Source organism: Dermacentor albipictus, chromosome 1 (assembly GCF_038994185.2).
Source record: "Dermacentor albipictus isolate Rhodes 1998 colony chromosome 1, USDA_Dalb.pri_finalv2, whole genome shotgun sequence".
Classification (NCBI taxonomy): Eukaryota; Metazoa; Arthropoda; class Arachnida; order Ixodida; family Ixodidae; genus Dermacentor; species Dermacentor albipictus.
The window spans coordinates 358,965,245-358,990,774 of NC_091821.1; the positions used below are offsets into that span (position 1 = coordinate 358,965,245).

At 45.4% G+C, this 25,530-nt stretch overlaps 1 protein-coding gene and 2 non-coding genes across 3 annotated transcripts in view; 1 reads left to right on the forward strand and 2 right to left on the reverse strand.

Annotated features, from left to right (window-relative positions):
* The window catches only part of LOC139054605 (high affinity cAMP-specific and IBMX-insensitive 3',5'-cyclic phosphodiesterase 8B-like), a 36,688-nt gene that overhangs the window by 9,638 nt on the left and 1,520 nt on the right, over nucleotides 1–25,530 (reverse strand). Inside the window, exons 3-13 of the mRNA XM_070531844.1 lie at nucleotides 21,136–21,192; nucleotides 15,614–15,804; nucleotides 12,816–12,875; nucleotides 12,126–12,183; nucleotides 10,318–10,485; nucleotides 6,848–7,080; nucleotides 6,576–6,646; nucleotides 5,708–5,778; nucleotides 3,104–3,277; nucleotides 540–597; nucleotides 289–430 (exon numbers count right to left, since the gene is read on the reverse strand). Of these exons, the coding sequence (XP_070387945.1) occupies nucleotides 289–430; nucleotides 540–597; nucleotides 3,104–3,277; nucleotides 5,708–5,778; nucleotides 6,576–6,646; nucleotides 6,848–7,080; nucleotides 10,318–10,485; nucleotides 12,126–12,183; nucleotides 12,816–12,875; nucleotides 15,614–15,804; nucleotides 21,136–21,192 (1,283 nt within the window). The remainder of the gene's footprint in view (nucleotides 1–288; nucleotides 431–539; nucleotides 598–3,103; nucleotides 3,278–5,707; nucleotides 5,779–6,575; nucleotides 6,647–6,847; nucleotides 7,081–10,317; nucleotides 10,486–12,125; nucleotides 12,184–12,815; nucleotides 12,876–15,613; nucleotides 15,805–21,135; nucleotides 21,193–25,530) is intronic.
* TRNAD-GUC (transfer RNA aspartic acid (anticodon GUC)) lies at nucleotides 19,052–19,123 on the reverse strand. The gene has a single exon. It is a non-coding gene; the product is annotated as a tRNA-Asp (tRNA).
* TRNAD-GUC (transfer RNA aspartic acid (anticodon GUC)) lies at nucleotides 19,487–19,558 on the forward strand. The gene has a single exon. It is a non-coding gene; the product is annotated as a tRNA-Asp (tRNA).

The following is a 25,530-nucleotide window of genomic DNA, read 5'->3' on the forward strand; positions in this document are numbered from 1 at the left end:
CATCAACTAGCTCTTTCAGATGGTCAACTACTACGTGTCGATCATGGTGATTTTCATACTATATGGCGCATGCCCACAACGGGGGTTCGACCAAAAATCACGTGCGCAAACTGATTATGATCATATATTTATACTATGTCCAAAAACACAAAGAGAACATGCAAAGAAAAAAAAACGCGCGTTCATCAAGAACGATGAAAACTCAGTGGACCAATGCGCATTCGTTTCGTTGCCAAAAACCTCAAGGTTCTCACGCAGACGTCCAGGACACGAAACGCGTGCACTCACCGGCGCGCCGTGTGGGATTCCAGCTCGATGATGTCGAAGTCCCACTTGACGTCGTTCTCGAGCAGCTCCTCGATCTTGGAGGGCGCGGCGCCGAGGCTGGCCGGGAGACAAGCGTGCGCCGTCGTCGCTTTCACCACGTTCACTGCATCCACCAAGCGGGACGCAGACCCCACGCCTAAGGACTTGGTCCGGCTACGTGACTGTTGCGCGCCGGTCTTGTCCTATACATGGACACAGCAGCAGCACAATACCTTTCATCAGCGCGGTCTCGTGAGAAAGTCGCCGGACACCCGTCGGTCTTTGGCCCGTCTGCGAGCGAGAAGCAATAAAGCGTCGTCGCGCTGTGCGTCAGAACTGCCGGACCCGCTGTTCTCCGGACACACTGCTGCGCACCAAGTTTCTGTACAAAATCGAGTACCGTGGCCTTTGATTGGACCATGGGGGAGCCAATAAGACTCGGCTGGCGGTCTTCGGCAGAAGGGTATACTTCAAAACTGCCAATGAGCGCGCGTTATCACCAATAACTGTGCCGTCATTGCGCACTGCATTTTCCTAACATGAGGTCGCCACTTTGCTTCTCGTTGACCAAAACTCTTTGTGAGAACGAGCGTCGACCAGTTGTGACAGCCAACGAGACGAGCACCAAGGCGCTATAGCCAATAACATGACTTACGAAAGGAAAAAAAAAAGTTGTCCCGTCCGCCTAGTTTAGTATAATGAGTTACAAGGAAAAAGCGTGCGCGTTTCTCAGGAGGGACAGTTCAGCTAGTACATTGCTATGTACTGCCGAGGTGAACGGCCAATCGTTCTTTCATAAAAGCACTTTCACGTTGCGGATCTGCACAGTGTTTATATGTTCTATAATCGTTTCATATATATATATATATATATATATATATATATATATATATATATATATATATATATATATATATATATATATATATATATATATATATATATATATATATATATATATATATATAATAAACAAGGTTGTCCAACGGCAGCACTCGAACAGAGAACCTCTAGCACAGAAGCCCCATACTCTAGCGATTAGTCTGGAGAATCTTCCCTCACTAGACGAAATAGGACATTTTTAATAATTTGCCGCGTGCAAGATACGCTTAGCAGCTGACAGGGCGCTGTTCCTTCTACCCAGCAGCACTTGCCTTGTGTTTTGCGTCGCACCAATATGTTGCGTCCGCCTCTGCCTGAACATTTTCGAGGAATCGTTGGTATCGCATTTACCCAATTCGTGTCTCATGCCCAAGATGGGGTATCCGCCATTATATGGTTGAATCATTACAAATTGCAACCAAAAATAAACTTTTAGCACTTCTATTTAGTAAGTACTGCTGAAGGGTGAAAGAGTATCTTAAAATGAAAACAATAATCGCAGGAAAATTATTAGTTAATAATTGAAAAGCCATACAGAGAGAGGAAATAATACGAATAGAACTCGGCATTTGGTTAGACCCCATTAGGAATTCCTAAACTGCGGAGCGAACATCCCTGCGGTTGAACCATACTAGAAGCCGCAAACGAAAAAGTCCAAGCTAAACCAATTGGCACCGCTTCCCATGATTGGCACTTCGGGCGAGACTAACTTTTTCCTCGAAGGACTCGTACTGGTTCTATTCGAGGTACAATTCAGGTGATCAGTGACAACGTATCTTCTTTAAAGCGAAGCTTTTCATGCTGTTTGGATGTTATCTATGTAATCGCTATCGACTGCGCAGGCGCAAACTGAGGCCAGAACAACACGCTGGTACTGGAATTGGCGTCGGAAATGTAAGTTCTCTCTACATATATATTGACACGTGTACTTGTCTTTATCGGGCGACAAGTTTTAACAAATGTTATCGCACAGCGCGGGACGCGCCTGCATGTATCCGAAGTTTCTGGAAAGTTGTCGATGCTTCTATCCGCTGTCTGTTGTCGCCGAACGTTGTGTTATCTGATTTCATCGCTTGACACGAATGGTGTAGAACATTTTAGAAGGCATGCGGGTCCCAACGTTTAATCTGGAACATTCGATGATTCCTGTATAAAAGCCGACGCGCTTGACCCGCTGATCAGATTTCCGACGATCGCCGACCGTGTTCGCCGCTATCGTTGTGCTATAAGTGTAGCCTGTTTTTGCGGGCACAGGTTCGCCCAATAAAAGCTAGTTTTGTAGTCCACCGTATTCTTGCTTTCTTCACCGTCACTACCCCGTGACAATATGTATATGTGTATGGAGAGAGTACCGCAACACAGAGCATCAAGCTTCTGTTATGTGGGTTCAATACCAACCATCGAATATATATATATATATATATATATATATATATATATATATATATGCATTTTATTTCTATTTGAATTCCCAGAATAGGCGACATTGCATCGGCTCATTCTTACAGCGTGTCAATGATTCGGCAACAACAACGCTTCGGCTGACACGGACACCACAGCGGTGAGCGCCGGATGAGTTTTAGCCATTTAGGATAAGTGAACGTGCACCCATAGAGAACACTTTTTCGTTACATTCCTATGTTAGCTCTACTATCACGATAGGTAATCGACCTTACTACCTCTGGCTTAACAGCACAACAAAAACTGAGTCAGCGCGTCGCACAGTCATCTCGTTTAGAACTGAAGGACGGCAATCATACGAGCCTCTCTGAAGTGCGTCATTGCGTAGCGTCACGTCGTTACAAAACACAACGTGCTCCTTACGTTGCCTGTTGCAGCAATAGAGATTCCACATCTAATAGTGAGGTCGAGACTTGCGTGAATGGAACTCAAAATTAACGAAATGTTAACGTACAGAACAGAGTCCCGCGACAAGGTCTGATGTCATCTGGTCCTCGGCCTTTGCCAGGGAGGCGCCTAACTGCGGGTTGTACAGGTCGGTAGAGCGCAGGATGTCGATGACGCGGTCCAGCGACTGGCCCACGGAGTTTTGGCTGTTCTCTTTCGTCGCCGCCAGCATGTTGATGACCTGTGGACAGGTTAGTTGGGCATAAAAAGCCATTGACTTGAACTGAAGAGCAGCGGATAAATCAAATTATTTGCCAGGCTCGCAGTTCTTGGAAAGTGGCTTCCCTTCCTCATAACCTAAATACCAGCATCACGTTTCTTATTGGCACATGATAAGTGACGCAATTCTGACAAAGTAATCTAAAGGGGATTGAAGCGATCAACAGTGTTCGAAGAAGGAATATCGCAGGAGCCAACGTCAAGACAAGTTTCGTGTCAAAAGGTTTGCTCCAGCGACATTCCTTGTTCGACTACTGTTTACCAGTCCTGCGCAGTATAAAGTCCATACGAAATTATTTCGTTTGCTCAGTTAGCACGACATCTACAGTGCAATATTTAGCTTTAATCGCCCGTAGGGCGAAGTACTGACTACGATAGGAAGGTATAGCGTTGCTTGAACTTCCCTGGACGACCGATCAGCGGGTCAAAGGATGGGCGACCGCTGGAAACTCTGGTCTAAGCCTTATCTTTCCTTATGGGCCAATTTTCGCCAGGACAACGCATCTTGGTACAGTTTCCTTCCCAAAACTTTATCCGAGTAGAATGAATAACCTGAAATCATCTTTGATACTGATGATTTTCCGCACAACTGCAGCGTCACTTTTGCAGCTGGTGAATATACCGTCCAAGTATGTGTTATTTACTTTCTGCTTTTGTTTTGAATGTTCGGTTGTCTTTTGTTCTTGTTCTCTTTTGTACGACTGAAGGCACCTCCTGCTTGGGCCACAGAAGTTGTTCCTAGTATGTATATATAGTATTAAAAAATGAAAAGAGAGAATGCGCTTTAGAAAAGCGAATGACACTGATGTGCGATACAGCGTATACTAAAAGTTCCAGTGAAGTTTACATTTAAAGTAACGTTAAGAACAACGCAGCGGTGGCAAAGGTGTGCTGCCTTTCCTTTCTTGAGGGGGGGGGGGGGGTTGAAGTGAACGGTGATTGGAGGACATCAGTCTCCTGCAAGTTGTGAAATTGTCTGTGATTGTGGGCCCGTATTCACCAAACGCGTCGTACGCTTTCAAATAGTTTGTAATAACGGATGCCGGTCAAACATAAGCAAAGATTGCCAGCCAGTGACTAAACGATATTACCAAGGAAGAACATACTTATGTGAATTAAACTTTTCTAGCCGAATTCACAAGGCTTTTCCTTTTTTAAGTTCTTTTGCCATTGAGCAGTTGGCTGGCAACTTCTCTTACAGGGATTTAACTTGAGTGATGTTTTTACAGGCCTTGGATCGCACAAAAGCATGCATTCGATGCGATTATCGTGGCAACATTATTGCCTCTGCCAAGTTTTTTGTTTTCCTGGGTGCATGTTCGTCCGATAGATAAAAGCAAGGCAGCGCATAATGACATGGACGAATATTAACCTAGATGCGCTCGTTCAAACTACGCTCACCTAAAACCGCAATCAGAAGTGGTCTTTTCTTCCAGGTTCATTCCAATAATACATAACTGTCTGGTATGTGAGCCTTAAGAGAACAACCCACTATTATGGCCACTTCAATGTACTGGTGCTGACGTGCAAGAATAGACCCTAGCTGAAGAGAGTAACCTTAGTTTGGGTTTTATTTTGGCGTAGTACAATGCTGATATCATATCTTCTTTCCTATTCCGTTTTTTTCCCAATTTTCTTCTCTTCCTTTTTCTTGTTTGACCTTCAAATGTTATTGCTCGTTCTGAGCACGAAAAAAATCGATGGTCGTTTAGTACTATATGACCGCAAGATGACTATTTGGTTGCTTTATAATGTAAGTGTTACCTCACACTACATTTTCGCATAAGTTACGTGGTTTGTTTTTCTTTTATTTCCCTCCTCATTGCTGTTAGGTCGTTTTTCTCTTACATATTCCTGCAAAAAACGCTCCTGTTTATTCTGTGGTGCCCGTGATACTGCAGTTTTATAAACCTTGCCTGTCCGCTTTGCGCTTCAAGCCCAATGCGGCTTTGGCAGACCTATTTATTGGTGCTGATGTAACTCTTATGTTACAAACTATTAAGTGTGGCTTTACTCACCGAGAAATATGGGCCGATCCCGAGGTTATTGCAGCCTAAACAATAAACCACGTAGCACACTAATGCGCCCAAGAAGGCCTTGTCTTTCTTTGATGTCAACCGCTGTTCAGTCACCTTTTTGTCCGTGTTTCTTGTGCACTGCCCTGTCCTGCCCATGTTTACCAAATGAGCCAACTAGCCCAAACCAAACGTTCACTTCCGATAAGCAGTTCGCATTGAAATTGCTTTGCATATTTGACTGCGTGGCAACAGTATCACGTGACATTGCGGTAGCCGCGGAGTTCGTGTTAGGTTTAAAGTCAGCGGCCAACTTTGGTGGCGGTTCATGCCATTTCGAGCCATTTTTATATCTGGCGCGGCATTCGGAGGCGTACCTTTGTTATGGGACCTTCGATCGTCACCGCGTGGTACTTGGCAGCGTACGCCTGTCGCTTGTTGGAGCCGGCTGTGTGTGGGTGGGAGATGCACACAGCGTAATAAAGAATCAACGTTGCATTTATTCAACAATAGTCCTACATACACACACCGCGTCGTCATTGTAAGCAATGGCGATTACCATACTGACGTATTATGCGAAGACAGGGTACGTGCCGTGACCTGATACGCGTCTGCTGCAGCTGCTTTTAGGAGAGAAGCGGTAAGCGTAGAAACAGCGATAACAGCTATAGGAGATTGAAGCGACCTTTGGTGCAGACATCATCGACGTACTTGAAGAACTCACATCCCTTAGTAGACGTGTCAAAGTTCAAGATATTAAGAGACAAGAAAGAGCGCATGATGTTCCAACGCAGCTTCAGACGAAACGAGTTATGCGATGTAAACAGTGACAGGGAAGTAAAAAGGAAAGAAAAATATACCAGGGCGTAAATGCACTGGTTGGACAGAAAGCGTTATGGTAACGCTACAACGGCATGTGGCGAATAATATGTCTTTCCTAATGCAAATAATTAGCATATTAGCAAGAAATTTCGCCATTCGTTCGGTTAATTCGAATATGGGCCATTCAATATAAACGACGACAGTACACTCGTGCGATGATACACACATCATTTAACAAACCTCGATAAGGTTGCAAAATATCTGAATGATTCATCATTCCTCCACCCTTACTATATTCTGTCAAGTACGAAACGAACAAAACGTCAAATGTAAAGAAAGACCCAAATAAAAAACATGTTGCCCTATAAGTGACGAGTGGTGCCTTGTTCCATATATATTAAGGCTACATACAGCAAAGCTCACCAATGTCAGGAGAGAAGGGCCTTTCCATGAGGAAAGGGCTCTCCTTGATGTACACAACGTGGTCCAACTTCCTGCACGTACACGACACCGGGGGAAGAAAGGTTTGACTCAGTGTTATCCACGACAGGGTCAAGCGAACAAAAGAGACAGACTGCTTAACGTGAGGTCATGAAGGCGCGGCAACGAAATCATAAGGGAATCACGTAAGTGAGTTCGAACCCCTGTTTGACTTCCAACTAGGTGGAAGAACCAAGCGCCACTACATTGAATACCCTGGACCGGTGACGTCGACGGGCGCGATCTTGGTCAAGACGGGAACGTATTCGCCGGACTTGCGGCGCTGGAATAGCGTGCCCTGCCACTCGTGGCCCTTGTGAAGCTCGGCGCCGATGTACTCGGCCACTTCTGCCTTCAGGGATTCGATGCGGTGCAGATTTCGGGCGTTCTCGCCCAGCAGCTCTTCCGCCGCGTAGCCCACCAGCCGCTCGGCCGCGTGGTTCACGAACTGCGCACAGACACGGGGGGCTTCAGCGAGTGTATATCTATGAACGAGGCATAGTACAACGAGGCACGGTGTGTTTAAGAGTGTTTACTCACTACGGTCTGTCAATTCGTGACGCAGCGCAAAATATCTCATAGGAAAGCTTAGCTTTAAAAAAAAAAAAGGGGAATTTTGAAGGCGTATACTTGTTGCACTAGACATATTTATAGTTACTGTTGTTTCATTGCGAAATTCCGTGGAGAACAGAGCCGGCCACCCGAATAAAATAAGTAAGGGTATACACATGGAACTACATATAAGCCTATTCGTTATACGTGAGCTGTCCTATGTGCGAACTAAAAAAAAAATCATTATGATTTCACGCACTGTGGGAATCTGCAAAAGCAAAGCTTTGACGAGCCGGCATGATGAAGCGGCGCATCGCAACGATAAGACAAAAAATCGCGGAGTATTTCAGCTGCGAACGCATCCCGTATATCCAGGTTCACCCCAATCTGTAACAGCGGCCTATAGTCCAGACTCCAAAACGAACGGTTGGCGCTAACTCCATGCTTAAAAATCGGCCCCAGAGTGATTATATGTCGCATTTTCATGCATAAGCACGTAATGTATGTGATGATCTTTCCTGCTCGCGTTTCAGTTTATACTGACGACGATACAAAGGTATGCTGATAGTACTGTCGCCTGCTGTCTAAGGCTCGCTAGTGCAGACGACAGCCTGCGGGTGTCCATTCAGGGGTAATTTTATCGCCCTAAAATTAGCCCAAAGGTTGGTTCCGCTCTGCCACTGGTTACTTGTAATGTACTAAACTCTATAACAGGGAGCACGTGAGCTTGTTGCAAACAGAATCGTCGGTCACGTGTTGCGCGGTCCCATCGGCCAGTGGAGTCCTGGAATGAGGAGCCCACCCACTCGACCTCACGAGCAACCACCTCGATGGTCCGAATCGATGTTTTTTCTCTCTCTCTCCTCCTTTTTTACGTTCCTCGCTATAGCGAATAACGCCAGTTTCGTTCGAGTTTCATATGGGCGTAATGCATATAACGCAGCTATGGGAGCAATCGCAGTAAACGGTGGGTATGAAGAGTACAAATACCCTAGTATGACAAGCAGCTAGTGGCGCAGCCAGAAATCTTTCGGGGGATGGAGGGTAGTGCACACACTTGATTGGGCACGCGGAGGAGGGAACTGGGCAGTCCCGATACTAACAAAGACATATTTATTTATCGGGCAGGAGGGGGGGAGAGCGGGTGTACGTGCCCGGTGCCAACCCCTGACTACGCCACCACAAGTAGCTTGATCGCCCTGCATCGGATTCTCCGTTCTTCTCCGCTCGCGAATAATATATCAATATTGACACGTGTACGTTTTTTTTTCCGGTGACCGTTTATCACGGATTAACAAATGTTGCGAAGTTGTCGCTCAGCGCAAGACCCGCATTCTTGTGTCGGAACTTTCTCGAACGTTGTCGCAGATTTTATCTGTTGTCTACATGTTGTCGCCGAACTTTGCCTAATCAGATTTCGTGCGCGACACTATTTGTGGTGTGCATTCTAGAACGCGCTCATAATAATAATAATAATATTTGGGTTTTTACATGCCAAAACCACTTTCTGATTATGAGGCACGCCGTAGTGGAGGACTCCGGAAATTTTGACCACCTGGGGTTCTTTAACGCACCTAAATCTAAGCACACGGGTGTTTTCGCATTTCGCCCCCATCGAAATGCGGCCGCCGTGGCCGGGATTCGATCCTGTGACCTCGTGCTCAGCAGCCCAACACCATAGCCACTGAGCAACCACGGCGGGTAGAACGCGCTCAAGCATCAGCAAAAATGGTGGAATCTTTGACGAGTCATGTAAAATTGCCGACACGCTTGATCCACAAATCAGATTTCGACGATCTACGCTGCGCTCGCCACTATCATTGTGTCTGAGTGTAACTCGGTTTGTGGGCACAAGTCCGCCCGATAAAGAGAGACCTTCGTGACTCGCCACTTGTGCCACGGTCTTCACCGCTACGACAACGTAACAACATAGAAAAAAGGAAATGTGCAAGAAGGTGTGCATATAGGCAGGAGGAACGGCACTGACCACTACATTTTCATGTCGCCGCGATGCCGGGCGACGTGTGGCCGACGGTGCTTATCTGCCCCGCGCTCGCGTGTACCATTTAACCCCTTAACTAGGGTAACTCAACTGCCGATAACAAGGTAACTCATCACAACGAACATCCTCTGGTGCTGACGACGAGTTAACTGGTCGTGAACTTCACGCAATTTTAGCAAATGTGTATATGTGCAGTCTCTTGTAATTTTGACTGATAAACAGCACACAGTAACTCTTGCTACGTTTTCTTTTCCCTACCAGCCACCAGTAGAAAACCTACCAGTAGAAAATGCAATAGGCATTCCTGGTGTCACAATTTTGAGATAAAATTGGCGCAAGATACGCATATCTAGAAAAAATTTGAGAGAACTTTCTTTTTTTGCAATTTGACACAGCAGTTGAGGGTTTAATAAAGACGACGATAATACGAAGATGACGGATGGTCTAGTACGTGGGCAGCCGATTTTACCCAGATTGGTGTTTGCCACGGAGGAAGGAAACTAAGGAGAGGCCCTGACGTCACTCTCTGTGAAGCAAAAGTGAAGCCGCAAGTTGGCGTTGCTCATGGCGATGCTCCGCCTTTTGTGCCACCCTCCTCTCTTGTTTACATCTTTCGCGAAACCACGCCGCGCTGCGCGTGGTTTCGCGCGCGGAGCGCGTGCGCTCGCGCAACATCCGCCAGAGCGCGGTGCAGGTAACACAGCGCAACAAGACACGGTGACTAACGCAAACCCGCCCACACAGCGCCTTTGCCACGGCACGAAAGCTACCAGAGCAACACGTGCGAGTGCTCAAAAAATCAGAACAACGCCGCCATTGTGGCCCAAAAGGCGTGGCCGTGCAGCAAAAAAATAAATAAAAAAGCAGCAAAAAAATTGAGAACCTATACGTCATTTCCGCCACACTTTTCTCCTAGCGCGCGGAGGGGGTAGGGCCTCTCCTTAGTTTCCTTCCTCCGTGGTGTTTGCATTCCTTCTTCACCATCTTTATGGGCGTCCGATGGTCGTATAACGATGTCCGGCACTTTGCTCACGCCTGCGGCAGCTATAGTATTTAACTCACTCGTTTTGCAACCATCGGAACATGCAAGGGGGGTGGTATAAGGACAAGCCGTACGTAAGGCAGGCCCACCTGTATCTCGTGCGAAGGTCCGGTGACGAAAACGCCATCTCGGGTGAAGTGCAGTGCCGAGAACAGCGCCTCGGACGCCGCTAGCTTCTGCAGGTTGACGAGGTCGTTGTGCTCGATTTGTATCATCTCGTTCAGGCACACGCCGTGGGAGCTGGTTTCTGTGAGCCACTGCAGCCGTAAGGAATTATCAGACTATACTGTGAAAAAGAAAGCAGCTGTCGCTGCTAAAGTCGTCCAAAAATAAACTTCAGGCACTTCTTCCTAAACATATATAAAGTAAAATTCTGCTGACGTCCTCGCGCAGTATGCGATAGCGAGTATACAAGAATATTTGTCTCCGTAGTCGAAAACGGGGTCTCGAGCTCACTTGTTCAATTCATATACGAAGGAATTTTATCAAACTGTCATATAGTTTCCTAAATAGAAGTGAGGTTTAAATATCTGTAAGGATTGTTTTCCTACACAGAAATATAATCTGCGTAAATATTGGTATATGCTATCTGGATTGTCTCTAAAAAAATTATATTGTGGGGTTTAATGTGCCCAAACCACGATTTGATTCTAAGATACGCCGTAGTGGAGGACTCCGTAATACTTTGAACCACCAGGGGAGGGGTGCTTTGACGTCCACCCAACTCTAAGCACACGGGTGTTTTCACATTTCGCCCCCGCCGAAATGCGGCCGCCGTGGCCGATATTTAATCCCGCCACCTCGTGCTTAGCAGCCCATCAGGATTGTCGCTCAATCAGACCCATCGACACGTATAACGCATATCACCAGCCTGTTTTTAATTTTTTACTATTATACCTTGTCATAGCCTGACAGCATTTCATATAACTATAGCTTTTTATAAGGAGAGTATAGGCTTGGGCTGGTTAATAAAACATAGTTACACTGGAAGCATAGCGCGCAAAGGACGATCCACAAGGACTTGACAAGCGCTAACTTTCACCTTGAAAGTTAGCGCTTGTCCTGTCTAGTTTTTGTGGATCGTCCTTTGAGCGCTGTGCTTCCAGTGTAGCTTTTAACGCGACAGCGTTAAGGAGCTCGTGTCTCGGAACAACCGGTGTCGTCGGCGGCAGCGGCGTTGGCCGTGAGCGATAAATACCAGAAGGCACTTCATAAATGAAAAACATCTTGCAAGATGGGCTGGTGGGAATCGAACCAGGGTCTCCGGTGTGTGAGACGGAGACGCTACCACTCATACACGAGTTCGTTCCTTCAAAACGGGACAAAATCGCCTCTAGCGAATGCGGTGTTGCCTTAGAAACGCGCCATAAAAAGTTATGCTGCGGTGTATATGGGTAATTATGACCATGTAACTTACAGAAGTCGCAGTTTCACGAGTAGCGAAGTACGTTTCCGCTAAATTTCTTCTGCGCTCTGCGCACACGCAGAGCCATCTTGCGGCGAACACAGAAGACCCCCTGCTCGCTATGTACGGCGCTGCCCCCACACGTGGCGCGCCACTCGCCCCATGACCGCGTCCGCCTTCATCGCGCGTCGGGGCCCGGCTATCTCTGCCGATCGCGACGTTTGGCTGGCGTAGCGCGTTTGAGTAGGCGGTGCGAACGGGATGCGATAACGCTATCGCGTTCCACTCTTGAAGGCGAAGCTTAAGCGGCCTCCAATTTTTTATAATATGGGTGTGCAACGGTTTCTTGCAGAAGCAGCAGGACCGGCTTAATGATGGATACGTGTTTGCGGGCGCAGGAGCATGCCACACACGTGTGCGCGCTAATTAAAAGGGCGTTAGGGCAAGATGTCAAATTTTCTTTTAAACACATGTGCAATCAGGATAAATTACCCTGCTGAAACCGTATTTGAGCAGTGGTACGATAGCTGCGTCTTCTTTCTCGGCCAGCCTGCAAAGTAAAGAACAGAGATGAGCGATCACGTGCTTATGTCTGCAACACCACCTTTTCCAGTCAAGCATAAAATATGTAATTGTAGAAAACTTGACGGATTCACGCGTGTACTCGTTCAGTGCATTTCACCGTGGTTATGAGGCAGCAATGCATAACATGGTGGTGATGTTTGCGCAACAAGGGCCAAAATACCGAACCAATGCACAGGTAGAACGATGAAGTCAGAAGTAAGCTACCCTGAAATTGCAGAAAGAAAACTACATGTCACCCTTAATGTTTTTCTTCTTGGTGCTCTTCAACACGCTATAGGCGACGCAGGCTAGCACTAGCTCCATCTAGGGGACGATAAACACCAGAAAGCCCGAACAGCATTTCACATAAAAAATTAATAATAAAACAGCTTCTTCACATTTATTCCTGGCCTAGAAGAGTACATGGGTTCAAAAAAAAAAAATCGGTAATTGAGCAAAAGTGGTTTATTATGACAAATAATTTGTAATTCGTTTGCTGAATTACCGATAAGTGAAAACTTACAACTTACGTTTCGTATCGATTTCGAACAAGCGGGAAACGTTGCAGGGCGGTCGCTCGTGCAGCAGTCACCGAGCGCAATCTGTCAATTCACTCACCCTCTCTTGACAACAGCGACGATGCACGAGAACTGGCTGCCTCTGTTGCCTCGCATAGTCCTGTCATAAAGGGACAAAAGCACGCGGACCATGCAAAATTACAGCAGGTACCTAAGCCAGAATGATTAGACGGGGTGGCGAGAGTATAAAATAATCAAGCATAACATGGGTTCGGCTGGCATAAAACAGGGGTGACTAGAACTGTCTGGGAGACGATAAAAAAACAATCCAGCCTTGCGTTCGTTCAATAGGAAGACGTTTGCAAACCTAAATATACTTGCATACGCGCTGCTTCCGTATGTGACAAATGCCACGCACAGCTACGATATTAAAGGTCGTACATTAATTCACTTTTGCGGAACGAAGGAAGGTTGGTGTTAAAAGATGAAATCTATGACTGGTTTAACCAACTATAGCATTTGAAAACAATGTTGCTGGCCATTGATCGAGAGAGCTGCACGGATGCAGTGCTGTGCTTCATAGCAAAATGGTACGTCGTAGAGTCATTCTACGAGGCTAGCCAACTGCGAAAATTTAAATCGTAAATTTCTCGCGACTAATGCGTTCTCGTGACCTACACGACGAACGCCTTGTTGGATACTACGAAGTGAAAGCGGCGACGAGGAGAAACCTTTACTGCAGGATCTACAACTTCTTTATCAAGTCTTACGTCATAGCAAACGACGAGAAAGAAAGCAGGACGTAAACCAACAAGCACCGCGTGCTGCGGTATTTTGTTCTACCGGTTGCGATCCCGCACGGTCACCTGACTGCCGATGTGTGGCCTTGCAAACGTTTGAGTATTGGCCGTACGAGCGGATTTGCTTGTCGCAGCTACTGCCGTTCGACATCTCTTCAGGATTGTCATAAATGTCTATAGTTACAAGTTTCAAAATTATAATACGGCCATGTTAAACGAAATAATGGGCCTCGAATTATGTGTTGAATTTGCCTGATTATCCACGCAACACTGCGAACCGCAGCTCCCGGTGCAACTCTCCTGTGACGTCACAGGGTGTCGAAAAATAAAGCTGGGCTTTACGACGCGATAAAGCGGTCCATCTCGCCTCTGCTGCTGAAGTGCCTATACGTGCATCCGGTTGGGAGTTGCCCGCAGCGCCAATAAGATCGCCGGAAGAGGGAAGTGCCACGGTCGCTTCATTCTATGTCACCCTGCTACGTCACAAGAAAGTTGCACAGTGCCGCGTGCTTAGTCAGGTAAGTTCAACAAATAATTTAAGGTAAATTATTCCAGTTTACAAGGCCGTTTTGAAATGTTGAAGCATGGAACTAGACTTTGACGACAATTCCCATCAACTTTCCAATATGGACATGTACCGTGAAGTCTGTAACTAAGAAGTTAACTAACGTAATTAGCTTAATCAGTGAATGCATTACTTAAATGTCTCTTGCAAATGATGTGTAAGCTTCTTTTGTTAAGTGCTCGAAGTAAAACACGCACGCACACGCACACACTATATTGAGCTATGGACAGGTGAAGCGGCTGCACTTCAGAGGAAGCTTTAGCTCGGCGATTTGAATGAAATTTGTTGCACTTAAGAGAGAATTAAGCTAAATTGTAGACTCTAGACGAAGAATCTTGAATTAAAACCTTGAATTCTTTAGAAAAATTGCCTAAGATTGGTGCAGATCTGTAGCTATGCATCAAGAACCGATATCGCCATTCTGTAAACTACATCCGTTAGAGCATCTAGAGCAGGCAAACTTGATTTATAAATTTACAGCTCAGGTTAAATTGCTAGAATGTTTACAAGGCTTTTACGTGAGTCCTACCCACAGATAAGTGTTATGTTTCATAGCGGTGTGTATATAATACATCAATTTGTCCTCTTTACATGTATTATTAGGAGCACTTTGCAAAATGGTTATATCGTTTATTTTCATTGCTAAGCTCCAGAGTTGTAAACTTTATACTTGAGTTCTTTTTTCAATCTTGCAATTTTCAGCGTTCTTTAAAGAAAATTGACAGCTTTAATCAATAATCCGCTTCACACAGACGCAATCTTTTTTAATGCAACACATTTTATCAAAACCGCTGCAGTGGCTGCCTAGAGAACCAATTTCGTCGTTCCCATGTATTTAGACAGGAGCGCCCGAGCTAAAGCTTCCTTTTAACTGTTCCAAATAGTGTGAAATGCGAACGAACGGTCAGTATGGCCACGCATGACAGAGTTCATCCGTGAAGTCGTTGCACTGAACACCGTATCGAACGTTGCGCATATAAATGTGTAACTCATGCGACCGAAACTGCCCACAAGGACACGCTGCTTACATGGCGACACATAGCATTAGACCGGACTGTCGAATTTCAGCGAAGGTAAGCTCGAGGAACCCAACGTGGGCTACCATGTTGGGTTTCAACGTGATAGCCCAGTGGCTATGGCGTTGCTTCGCCGAGGTCGTGGGTTCGGTCCTGACCGCGGCGGGCGCATTTCAATGGAGGCGAAATGCAAAAGCGACCGCCTACTTAGATTCAGGTGTACGCAAAAGAACTCCAGGTAGTCGAAGTTATATTGGAGTTCCCAATACGGGCATGCCTCATAATGATATCGTTGTTTTGGCGCGTAGTTCTCCACAATGACACAGCACTACGCATACAAGCACGCGGCGGGGCAGGCGGCCGGCTACTACGCGTTGTGTCCGTGTCTATCCATCGCAATGGCGGCCGAAAAATGGCGTCGCCCGACTAAGCCACCGTAGCGCCAGTGCAGCACGCGGTGGTCGCTTTTATGCAGGCGCCCCACAAGGGTCGTGCGCGGCAACGTAAGGCGCCGGACCTGCACAGAGCGGTGGGGTCCATGCCGCCCTTGCCCCGCGCGTCGATGAACACCAGGTGCGGGCGCTCGCTGAAGAAACTCTCGATGGCCTCCTCGGCCGTCGTACTCAGGCTGCACGCGTAGTGCATCTTCTCCGCGGCCCACTTGAGCGCGCCGTACTGCCCGTCCTCTTTGGTGAACACGAACATCACCTGCGAAAGGAGGCGGCGGGAGAGACGTTCTTGAAACGCCGGTAACCTGAACCTCGATCGGCGTTGGGCAGCGTGGCGTTGTGGGCAGGCCGCAGGCGTCCGGGAGACCATCGCGACCAAGCAGGGGCGAGACGATTTGTAGTGCGGAACTTGCACCGTTTATTCCATAGTAACGATTTGAGAGAGGTGGTTCGGTGTGAAAAGGAAAGGTTAGCGCTATCTTCTGCAGCCCTTGAGGGAGCACGGCTCAGCACCAAGAAAAGAAAGAATACAATAAAAAGGCCCACTAAAATAGTAAGCGGGATTTCGCTCACGCCAACGTCACATGGGTTGCAGAATGGGTACCAAGAGAAGGGAAACGCAGTCGAGGACGGCAGAAGATTAGGTAATTAGGAAATTCGTGGGCGCTAGTTGGAATCGGTTGGCGCAGGACAGGGGTAATTGGAGATCGCAGGGAGAGGCCTTGGTCCTGCAGTGGGCATAAAGTAGGCTGTTGCTGCTGCCGCTGATGATGATAATGATGAACGTCACATGGTGTGCATTGAGTCCGGTCGGTGATTGGCGGCTGCTCCCTCTGTGCTAGGGGATGTTACACGTGCTTATCCGTGGGTCTCGCGTTGGGCTGGAGTATAGTGCATTGCTGGAGGAAGGAGGGCCTTCCTTTGACTCGCACAGTTCGCAGAAACCCCCCTTCCCCATACTGCGCTTCGACACAGGGCTCGTAATTACTGCGAGGCGCCAGCCAGACCGGGAACCACCTGAGACACCCATAGGAATTTGGGATCTACACTACGCTTTGCGATTAGCCATGGTTTTTCCATAATCCTATTAGCACTGGGTGCTTCACGCCAATCGTAACGGCGGGCTTAGATTCAGATTCTAGGGCAATAATTGCAGTTGCGATAAATGCAGGAAGCCAGACAAAAGGACACATGCTCCTAGTAATAATAAGTGGACAAAAGAGTCAGACGCACAACGCCACGAGCAAGTTATTCTTTTTCTTTGTATGTGTTTGCGTGTGTCGCTTTAATTGTCTTATACAGCGTTGGATGCGCCACGCCTAACCTCCGTAGTATGGCACACACTGACCACATGTCATTGCTGGATAAGCTGCAGAGGAAGTGACGTAAGCATAACTGCGAGTCGGCCTAGTTGGAACAGATTAATCTTAAAACTTTTTGTGCGCAAACAAACAGGGACGAAGAATTATGTTGCCCCTATTCTTCGTCCCTGTTTGTTTGCGCACAAAAAGCTTTAACGTGACGTACGCGTTCAAATTTGGCGCCTCTGATCGCTTCGTTTCCCGCATTTCGGGGTGACGTCGCTGCGACTGCCGAATTCTGAGCTTTGCTCCGAAAACCGCGTTCCTCCTCAAATAGCATGGGCAAATCAGAGGTTACATTGCGACATTGCGTGCGACCTTGATGGCGGTCGTTATCGTCCTTTTCAAGGCGGCGAGTAGCGCGCATCGAAGAGGCCGGGTCTTCTTTAAAACCTCCTCGAACGTAAATATGCGTTGCTCGATTTAAATGTCATTCAAGCCGTACGAAATTTTCGTAAGATAGCTCCCTCGTTCTTCTCCATCACCATAATAATTTTCCTTACGAGTATGTGCGTCTATCACGATAGAAAGAAAAAAAAAGTCGCTTCCGGTAATGTATTGAGTACTTCGGCTTTTATGCGAAGCATATTACTAGAGCTCAACCCAGCTCCTCAGGCGCGGCGGTGTCGCCTTCAATACCACGTGACACCGTGACATCACGACAGAGGAGAAACGGCGCTCCAACTCGCGCCGTCGCTCGCGGCGTTGCCTTCAAGGCTGACCACGTGACACTGTGACGTCACGACAGAGGAGAAACGGGGCTCCAACTAGCGCCGTCGCTCGCGGCGTCGCGGCGGTATATAAGCAGTTGCGCTTGCCTCTTCTAGACACTCACGAGGTGAGATGCCTCCTGGAGACAGAGCTGCTCGTTGGAATGAGAAGAGAAGGTTGCGGCGTGCTACAGAGACTGTTTCTAGGTGGCTTTGCTACGGCGCAGCGACTACGCGCCCCGCATCGGACGCGGTGAGCGTCGAGCAACGCAGCGTTCGGCGCGACAACGAAATGTGCGCCTGAGCAAGCGCCGTACGCCTGAGCCGACGCCGACGACACCGGCTTTTCTGCGACACGAGCTCCTTAACGCTGTCGCGTTAAGAGGAAGCTTTAGCTCGAGTGCTCCTATCTAAATACATGTAAAAGGAGAATTCGTTTTTTTGGGCAACCACTGCACCAAATTTGACGAGGTTTGTTGCATTTAAAAGAAAAACTTAAAATCTAGTGACTGTTGGTTTCGAATTTTCGAGTTAGGTCGTCAATTTTTCATTAAAAATTGGCGAAAATCGAAAATTTTCAAAAAACGAAAGTATCAAGTTTACAACTCTGTAACTCAACCACTAAAATTGATAATACAATTCTGTGAATTGCATCTTGTAGTACATCCAAAGCGGACAAAATTGATATGTTACACATGAATATAAAAAAATTAAATCATAGGGAAATACAACTTTTGCAAAACCATTGTAACCAACGTAACAAATTCACGTAAGATGTAAAATGACATATTGAATTTCTCCGCTTTGAATGATCTAATGAATGCCGTTTACAGAACCACGATATCAATTCTTTATGCTTATCTATGAATTTGTAAACTTCGTGCTTCTATTTTTTTCAAACGGTCAAATATTTGAAAATCGTTTTTAAAAAATTCAAGCCCTAAATCAAAATTCCGCTTCCAACAGTCACTAGAATTTAACTTTTTCTCTCAAATGCAACAAATTTAATCAAAATCGGTCCAGGGGTTATCTCATAAAAACGTTTTTGCGTTTTACATGTATTTGAATAGGCCGCGTCGGAGTTGGGCCCGAGCTAAAGCTTCCTCTTAAAATAAAGGCTAGTATGCTTCGCTTTCTGGGCTTAACCTTAGCTAAGCCACAGCCAGTTTTTTTCTACGGCGCGTTAAAGAGATGTCAAAAGGCGCTGTTTTTGTTGAATTATCTGTACGTACCGAGCCAAAAGCGCAGATAGCAGGCCAAGGTGGCTCCCTCACTCGCGAGAGAAAGTAAGCGTTGATAGGACTGACCACGTGCGTCCCCTTAGCAGCAACAAACGAGCAAATCGCACGCGGCCTGCCTGAAAGCTAAAACGTTAATAAACGAAGCACTCTGAAATTTTAATTCTAAATGAATAAACTGAAGAAAAAAAAAAAACCTCCCCGCCGGGGAATCGAACCCCGGTCTCCCGCGTGACAGGCGGGGATACTGACCACTATACTAACGAGGAGCGGTGTTCACGAGCGTGTTAGATTGTGTTCTAAAAGCCTCCAACGTCGCGTAGAAAAAACTTTAGTAGCGGCCGATACACATGCGTTTTTTTTTTTTACTATGGCAGTTGTGTACTGTGCGCCGTCTTCGCGCAACGTCTGTCTTCAACTTTATGAGTGTTACCTGGAGGAGATGCCATGCGGAAGGCATCTCCTCCAGGTAACACTCATAAAGTTGAAGGCAGACGTTGCGTGAAGACGCCGTACAACACACAGCTGCCATAGTAAAAAAAAAAAGGCACGTTTATCGGCCGCTACTAAAGAGTTTTCTACGCGACGTTGGAGACGTTTAGAACACAATCTAACACGCTCGTCGACACCGCTCCTCGTTAGTATAGTGGTCAGTATCCCCGCCTGTCACGCGGGAGACCGGGGTTCGATTCCCCGACGGGGAGGTTATTTTTTTCTTCAGTTTATTCATTTAGAATTAAAATTTCAGAGTGCTTCGTTTTTTTAACGTTTTGTTTCTTTTTCCTGGCAACGTTGTGTCGCACAGGATTGTTGTTTAATAACTAGGAGTGCTCGAATAGCATGCAGCAGTCTATTACAGAATCGAATCAAATGTAAAATACTTTTTGAATAGTTTGCGAATATAATGTTCAGCCTTCTCACTTTTACTATCAAAACATTTTAACAACTTGATGTTCCCAACAATAGAAATTTCGTGTGATTATGCTGCACATTATAAAGCATCCTTCATTAAAAACAGAAACGGAGCATTAGGAACAACTAAGCAGATTGTTCTCAATCTCAAGGCTCTTCGGAAAATACGTGGTCATGCACTATTTTATTTATATTATAGTTTATTTATATTTATTTATATTATTTATATTTATATATTTATTTAAGTTTATATTATAATGTATCTTTCCCTTTACATGACGGCAGAGTGAAAGAAAAGGTACTTTTTCTCTAGTTTTCTTGAATTGTCCCGGATGTTGCCATTATTGTAAATATGTGCTGCAATTAAACGTATTCTGATTTAATCCGATCAGAGGACGCAGGTGCTGCATCTGTAAATAACATCGAACAATGCCCATTGTCTTGTATAAATACTTTACTGCGGATGATCGTATTTAGCCGAAAAATTGACTGAGCGACACAGCCTGCTCTAGTACGTTACGTCCAAGGAGTCTATGTACTTTTATATAACCTCTTCAATTATGTCCACGGAGGATAGGATGAAACACACATTTTTCGCTTCAATTTATGCTTGATTGTGTAAGTCAACGGCTTATAATATTCGAAAAATATTTGTGCTTTCAAATAGTGACTATTCGATTCGAATCGAATAGGACGATATTAGATTGGTTATACGAAAGTTCCGAATATTCGGACGCCCCTTATTATGAACTTATATGAACCACGCCATTCGGTCCTTTTAACTTCGTGGAAAAGATTACCTGTATTATATATGCTACTTCTTCGCGGATGTTATGCAGACTAGTGCAGACTACTATACCAGCCGTATGACAGCGCTCAAAGCGCGGCAGTTCGAACGATCGAAGTCACACCCACTACATCATCGAGATCACTGCTTTCTTGGGACTGCAATGTACTTCCCTTTACCGACGATGTTATGGCCGTTACGCGGACAATAGAAGGGCTACTGTCATCTATGTTGTGAAAGGAAAAACAATATTGGCCTCTCGTGGCCTGTGCGATCGGGGCGCCCATGTGATCTCGGAGGCCATAGGGGCCTCGTTTCATCACAAGCCACCCAGAAAGTGGCGAAATACCCACGAGGAGGTGCGCTCCCCGTAAGCCAAAATGCGCCAGTCGATCGTGACGAACTGCGGTCGTTCAGATCCTTTAAGTTGTTAAGCGTTACGCCTTCGGAACTGCGGTCGTTCAGATCCTTTAAGGTGTTAAGCGTTACGCCTTCGGAACTGCGGTCGTTCAGATCTTTTAAGGTGTTAAGCGTTACGCGAATGCGTGAAGACGGAAAAAGGCAATCAGACGCTATGCTTACTCTGACGGTCGGGACTGTGAGGTACATCGAGCCGAACCTGAGTGGGACGGTCCCTTCCTGCAAGAGACGAAAATAGCGGTTAGAATTAGTGACGGTGTAAATAGCGCGTGAAGTAAGCACCATACGTACAGCAATACAACAGCAATGACTGACCTGTTTAAATCTGGTGCTTCACACACGTCGATAATAATAATATTTGGGGTTTTACGTGCCAAAACCACTTTCTGATTATGAGGCACGCCGTAGTGGAGGACTCCGGAGATTTTGAACACCTGGGGTTCTTTAACGTGCACCTAAATCTAAGCACACGGGTGTTCTCGCATTTCGCCCCCATCGGAATGCGGCCGCCGTGGCCGGGATTCGATCCCGCGACCTTGTGCTCAGCAGCCCAACACCATAGCCACTGAGCAACCACGGCGGGTCACACACGTCGAGGACTCATGGAAGGAAGGAAGCCCATGCTAGAAAGCGTGAGCCAACCCAAAGTAGCGAGGGCGCCGTGTACAAAGCTTATTTTTTTATACTGTATATAGTGGCCACGAAAACGGAATGACTTGAAGGAACACTGAAGAGCTACTCTAAAACTGTTTAAAAATATGTATTCTATAAAGACTCGTTAATCCACGGTAATAGGTTTATTATAAGAAAAAGAAAGGCCAGTTAAATTTCATTTTTTTTTTACATTTGGCGCCTTAAACCCCAGCGCCAGTACGTCCGTGTGATGTCGAGGATACAAATGCATATTTTTTTGTTGCGTACTTGGGTCGTTGTGACTAAGTAATAAAATTTGCAGTTTCGGCCATAATGCTAATCACTGACAGCGATAGCAAATCATTAGATAATTACACGAAGTAATGTTCGTAGTTTTATCGACCGTATAAATCGCACTGAACATTCGCCTACCGATTACCGCACTCGATGGTCGCGAGCGCTCGCTGTCACGAGACTGGCGTGCTGAATCTGGTTATCTTCAGCATACAAGAAGACAGGGGTGAAAATGAGACAGCTCTTCGCGCAAAAGTGATTGAAGATCTTTTTTGTAAGAGACTCAATGTAACATGCTGCTCTATCGCAAGAATACACCTCATTGGAAAGGCGGGAAAGAAAAGACCAGTGATTGCATTCTTTCAAAATTACAACGAAAAACAGGAAGTCCTAAAAAAACGCGCGAAAGCTCAAGGGAACAAAAATTTCCATTCAGAATGATGATTCAGCGGACACACTAAGGAAACGCAAGCTGTTATGGCAAAGCGTCAAAATAGAAAAGCAGCAGGGCAAGAAAGTGACTCTTCTGCATGATAAGTAAACTGCGCATAGACAATGACTTATACGCATGGGGCGATGACGCGAATTCTAGGGTAGGATTGCTTAGCCGTCAAAGAACCTCCAGCAAAAATTGACAGGAAACAATGTACTGAAGAGCTGCGTTTGTTAAATATAAACGCGCGCACTGCTGTGAATAAAAGTGATCAGCATGAAGTCATATCATTCTGGGATACAGCCCTAATGTCGTCGCGATCACGGAAACTTGGCTCCGTGATGACATTAATGACAACAGCATCTTTCCAACTTCGTACCAAATTTTTAGACGGGGTAGGAATACAACAGGGGCGGCGTCGCCGTCTTGGTTAAACATAACATTCCAGCAACTCTTCTGAGACAAATCGACAATCATGAAAGCACGACCTACTGTATAAACCCCTTATACACAGTAGGCTGTGCATGAAAGCATTTCATTTGTGTTGTCATGCTGGGGCTTTTCTTTATTACTATTCGCAGTGTACCGTTCTCCCGATGCACCCCTGCATTTCTTACATGATCTATACGAATACATGTCGAATTTCCCACCGGAGAAAATAATTATTGGTGGAGATTTTCAACCTTCCTGGTGTTGATTGGAACAATCCTTTTGCTTCTCATGAACATAGCGTGCATGTTCAGAGTGTACTAGACTTAATGTTGTGTAGGAACCTGCAGCAAGTGGTTAAGCAACCTACTCGTATTCAAGGCAGTTCGTCCTCAATATTGGATCTTGTTTTTGTAAGCCGATGTATGGAAACTTTTTCTGTGTCAGTTGAACCAAGTCTTTCAGATCATTACATAGTGAAGTTCTCATGCCCTCTAAAAGCACGAAATAGTTCTCCTATAGAAACAATGACTATTAAAAACTTTTTTCGTGCTGAAGATGAAAGTATTTTAGACTATCTTGATCTTAACCTCAGCAGTTTTGGTGGTTCTGATGTTTCAGAGCTATGGGATAAATTTAAACAGTTATGTTTGTACTGCATAGATAAGTTTGTGCCAAATAAAACGAAAAACATGAAAAATAACCCATGGATAACGCGCGACGTCTTGCACAAGAAAACTAAAACGTTAAGACGGCGCGGTGCCTCCCACAGGATTATCCGAACGAATCAGGCACTATTCAACCAAGCTGTAAGACGTGCAAAGCAGAACTATTTTCAACATACGCTGCTAAACTTTATCCAGTACAGCCCCTGAAAAATTCTGGCCCACTTGTGACGGAAAAATCAAATAATGCATAACGTTAATAATATTAATCAAATAATGCATAACGACACCCTTGTTACGGATACACAAAGAATCGCTTGACATTTTAACGTTTACTTTCAGAGCGTTTTCCCAAAGGCTTGCGATGGCGCATGCGTCGATACCACGTCATGTCATCTTGACTCCGACATCGTATCATTATCAGGCGTGGTGTCTATGCTCCTCAATTTAAAGACTAAAACTTCACCAGGCCCTGATAATATCCAAAATGCGCTTCTGCGTCGATATGCCGAGGTAGTTGCCAGTTACTGGCATCTTGGCATCAAGCTTGTTATCAAGATCTTAATATCATCTTCCATGCTCCCCTACGTTCGTCTAGCATTCCCGGCGATTGGAAAACAGCGCGAATCGTGCCAGTATTCAAAACAGGGGATAAGTCATTGGTCTCAAATTATCGTCCCATATCTCTCACTTCTTCCTGTTGCAAAATTCTTGAGCATATCATAGCCAACTATACCACTGACTTTCTAAACAATAGGGATATATTAACCTCTTTTCAACATGTTTTCAGGAAGGGTTTCTCCACTGTTACTCAATTGGCCGCAGTCGTACATACTTTCGCAACTATTCTAGATAAATCCGGACAAATTGATGTTATTTTTTTGGACTTCAAGAAAGCCTTTGATTTAGTTCCTCCCGCTAAACTCATTTTCAAACTTAAAAATATTGGCCTTCCAAACTTTATTGTGGATTGGGTTTCCGCTTACTTATTTAATCGCACACAGTTCAATATAAACGATTACTGCTCATCCAAACTTCCGGTTACATCAGGTGTTCCTCAAGGAAGTGTTTTAGGACCTTTGCATTTTTAATATATATTAATGACAATGTTAATGTTATCCCTGAACCTGTCGAAATATGGCTATTCGCTGACGATTGCGTTATGTTTAAGGAAATTGATAGCGTAGACGATCAGGTGCTTCTAAATAATTGCATGAATAATGTTGATGAGTGGTGCAACCAATGGGGTATGAAACTAAACTCCGAAAAAACAGTGTACATGAATCTAACTAGGAAAAAAAATTACTTCTCGATTCCATACACGCTATCATCTCACCCAATCAAAGAAGTCAGCGAATATAAGTACCTTGGCGTAATCATAACAAAGAATCTCAGTTGGAATAACCCCGTATCTAACATATGCGCATCCGCCTTCCGTAAGTTATGCTCCCTCAAATATAAACTTCGACAAGCCCCTCCATACGTCAAGCTGTTGGCCTACAATTCAATCATTAGACCTGCCCTCGAATACGCATATGTTATTTGGGACCCACACAATAAGAAAATCATTGATGCTCTAGAAATGATTCAACGTAAATCCATTCGGTTTATCTTTTCTCGATACCGCATGACGGACTCCCCAACCTTTATGATGCATCAACATAATATCCAGGAACTTAAGCTACGTCGCAAAATTCTGAGATTAAAGTTTCTTTTTCACTTGAAAAACAACCATCTAGCATTAGACTCTGCTTCGTACATCCAACCTCTGATGTCACGACTGACTCGAAATCGCCATGCTGAGTCGATAACACCATTTAGAACACATCCTAACACATTCAAGTTTTCATTTTTTCCAGGAACGATTACAGACTGGAACGCTTTGCCGCTATGTATGCTTCAGAACAGTGACTCATTTGACGCATTGACGTCATAATGTGAAGCGTTTTTCTTGTTTTTTTTTGCAAAGGACTGTTTTTCCTAAAGTTACAATGTTTACAATTGTTTTCACGGCCATAAGGTGCTCATTTATGCGTTATCTTTAGGTATATATTATTTTCTCTCTCTCTTCATGATCTATGATGATTTCTGTTTGATGTTTTT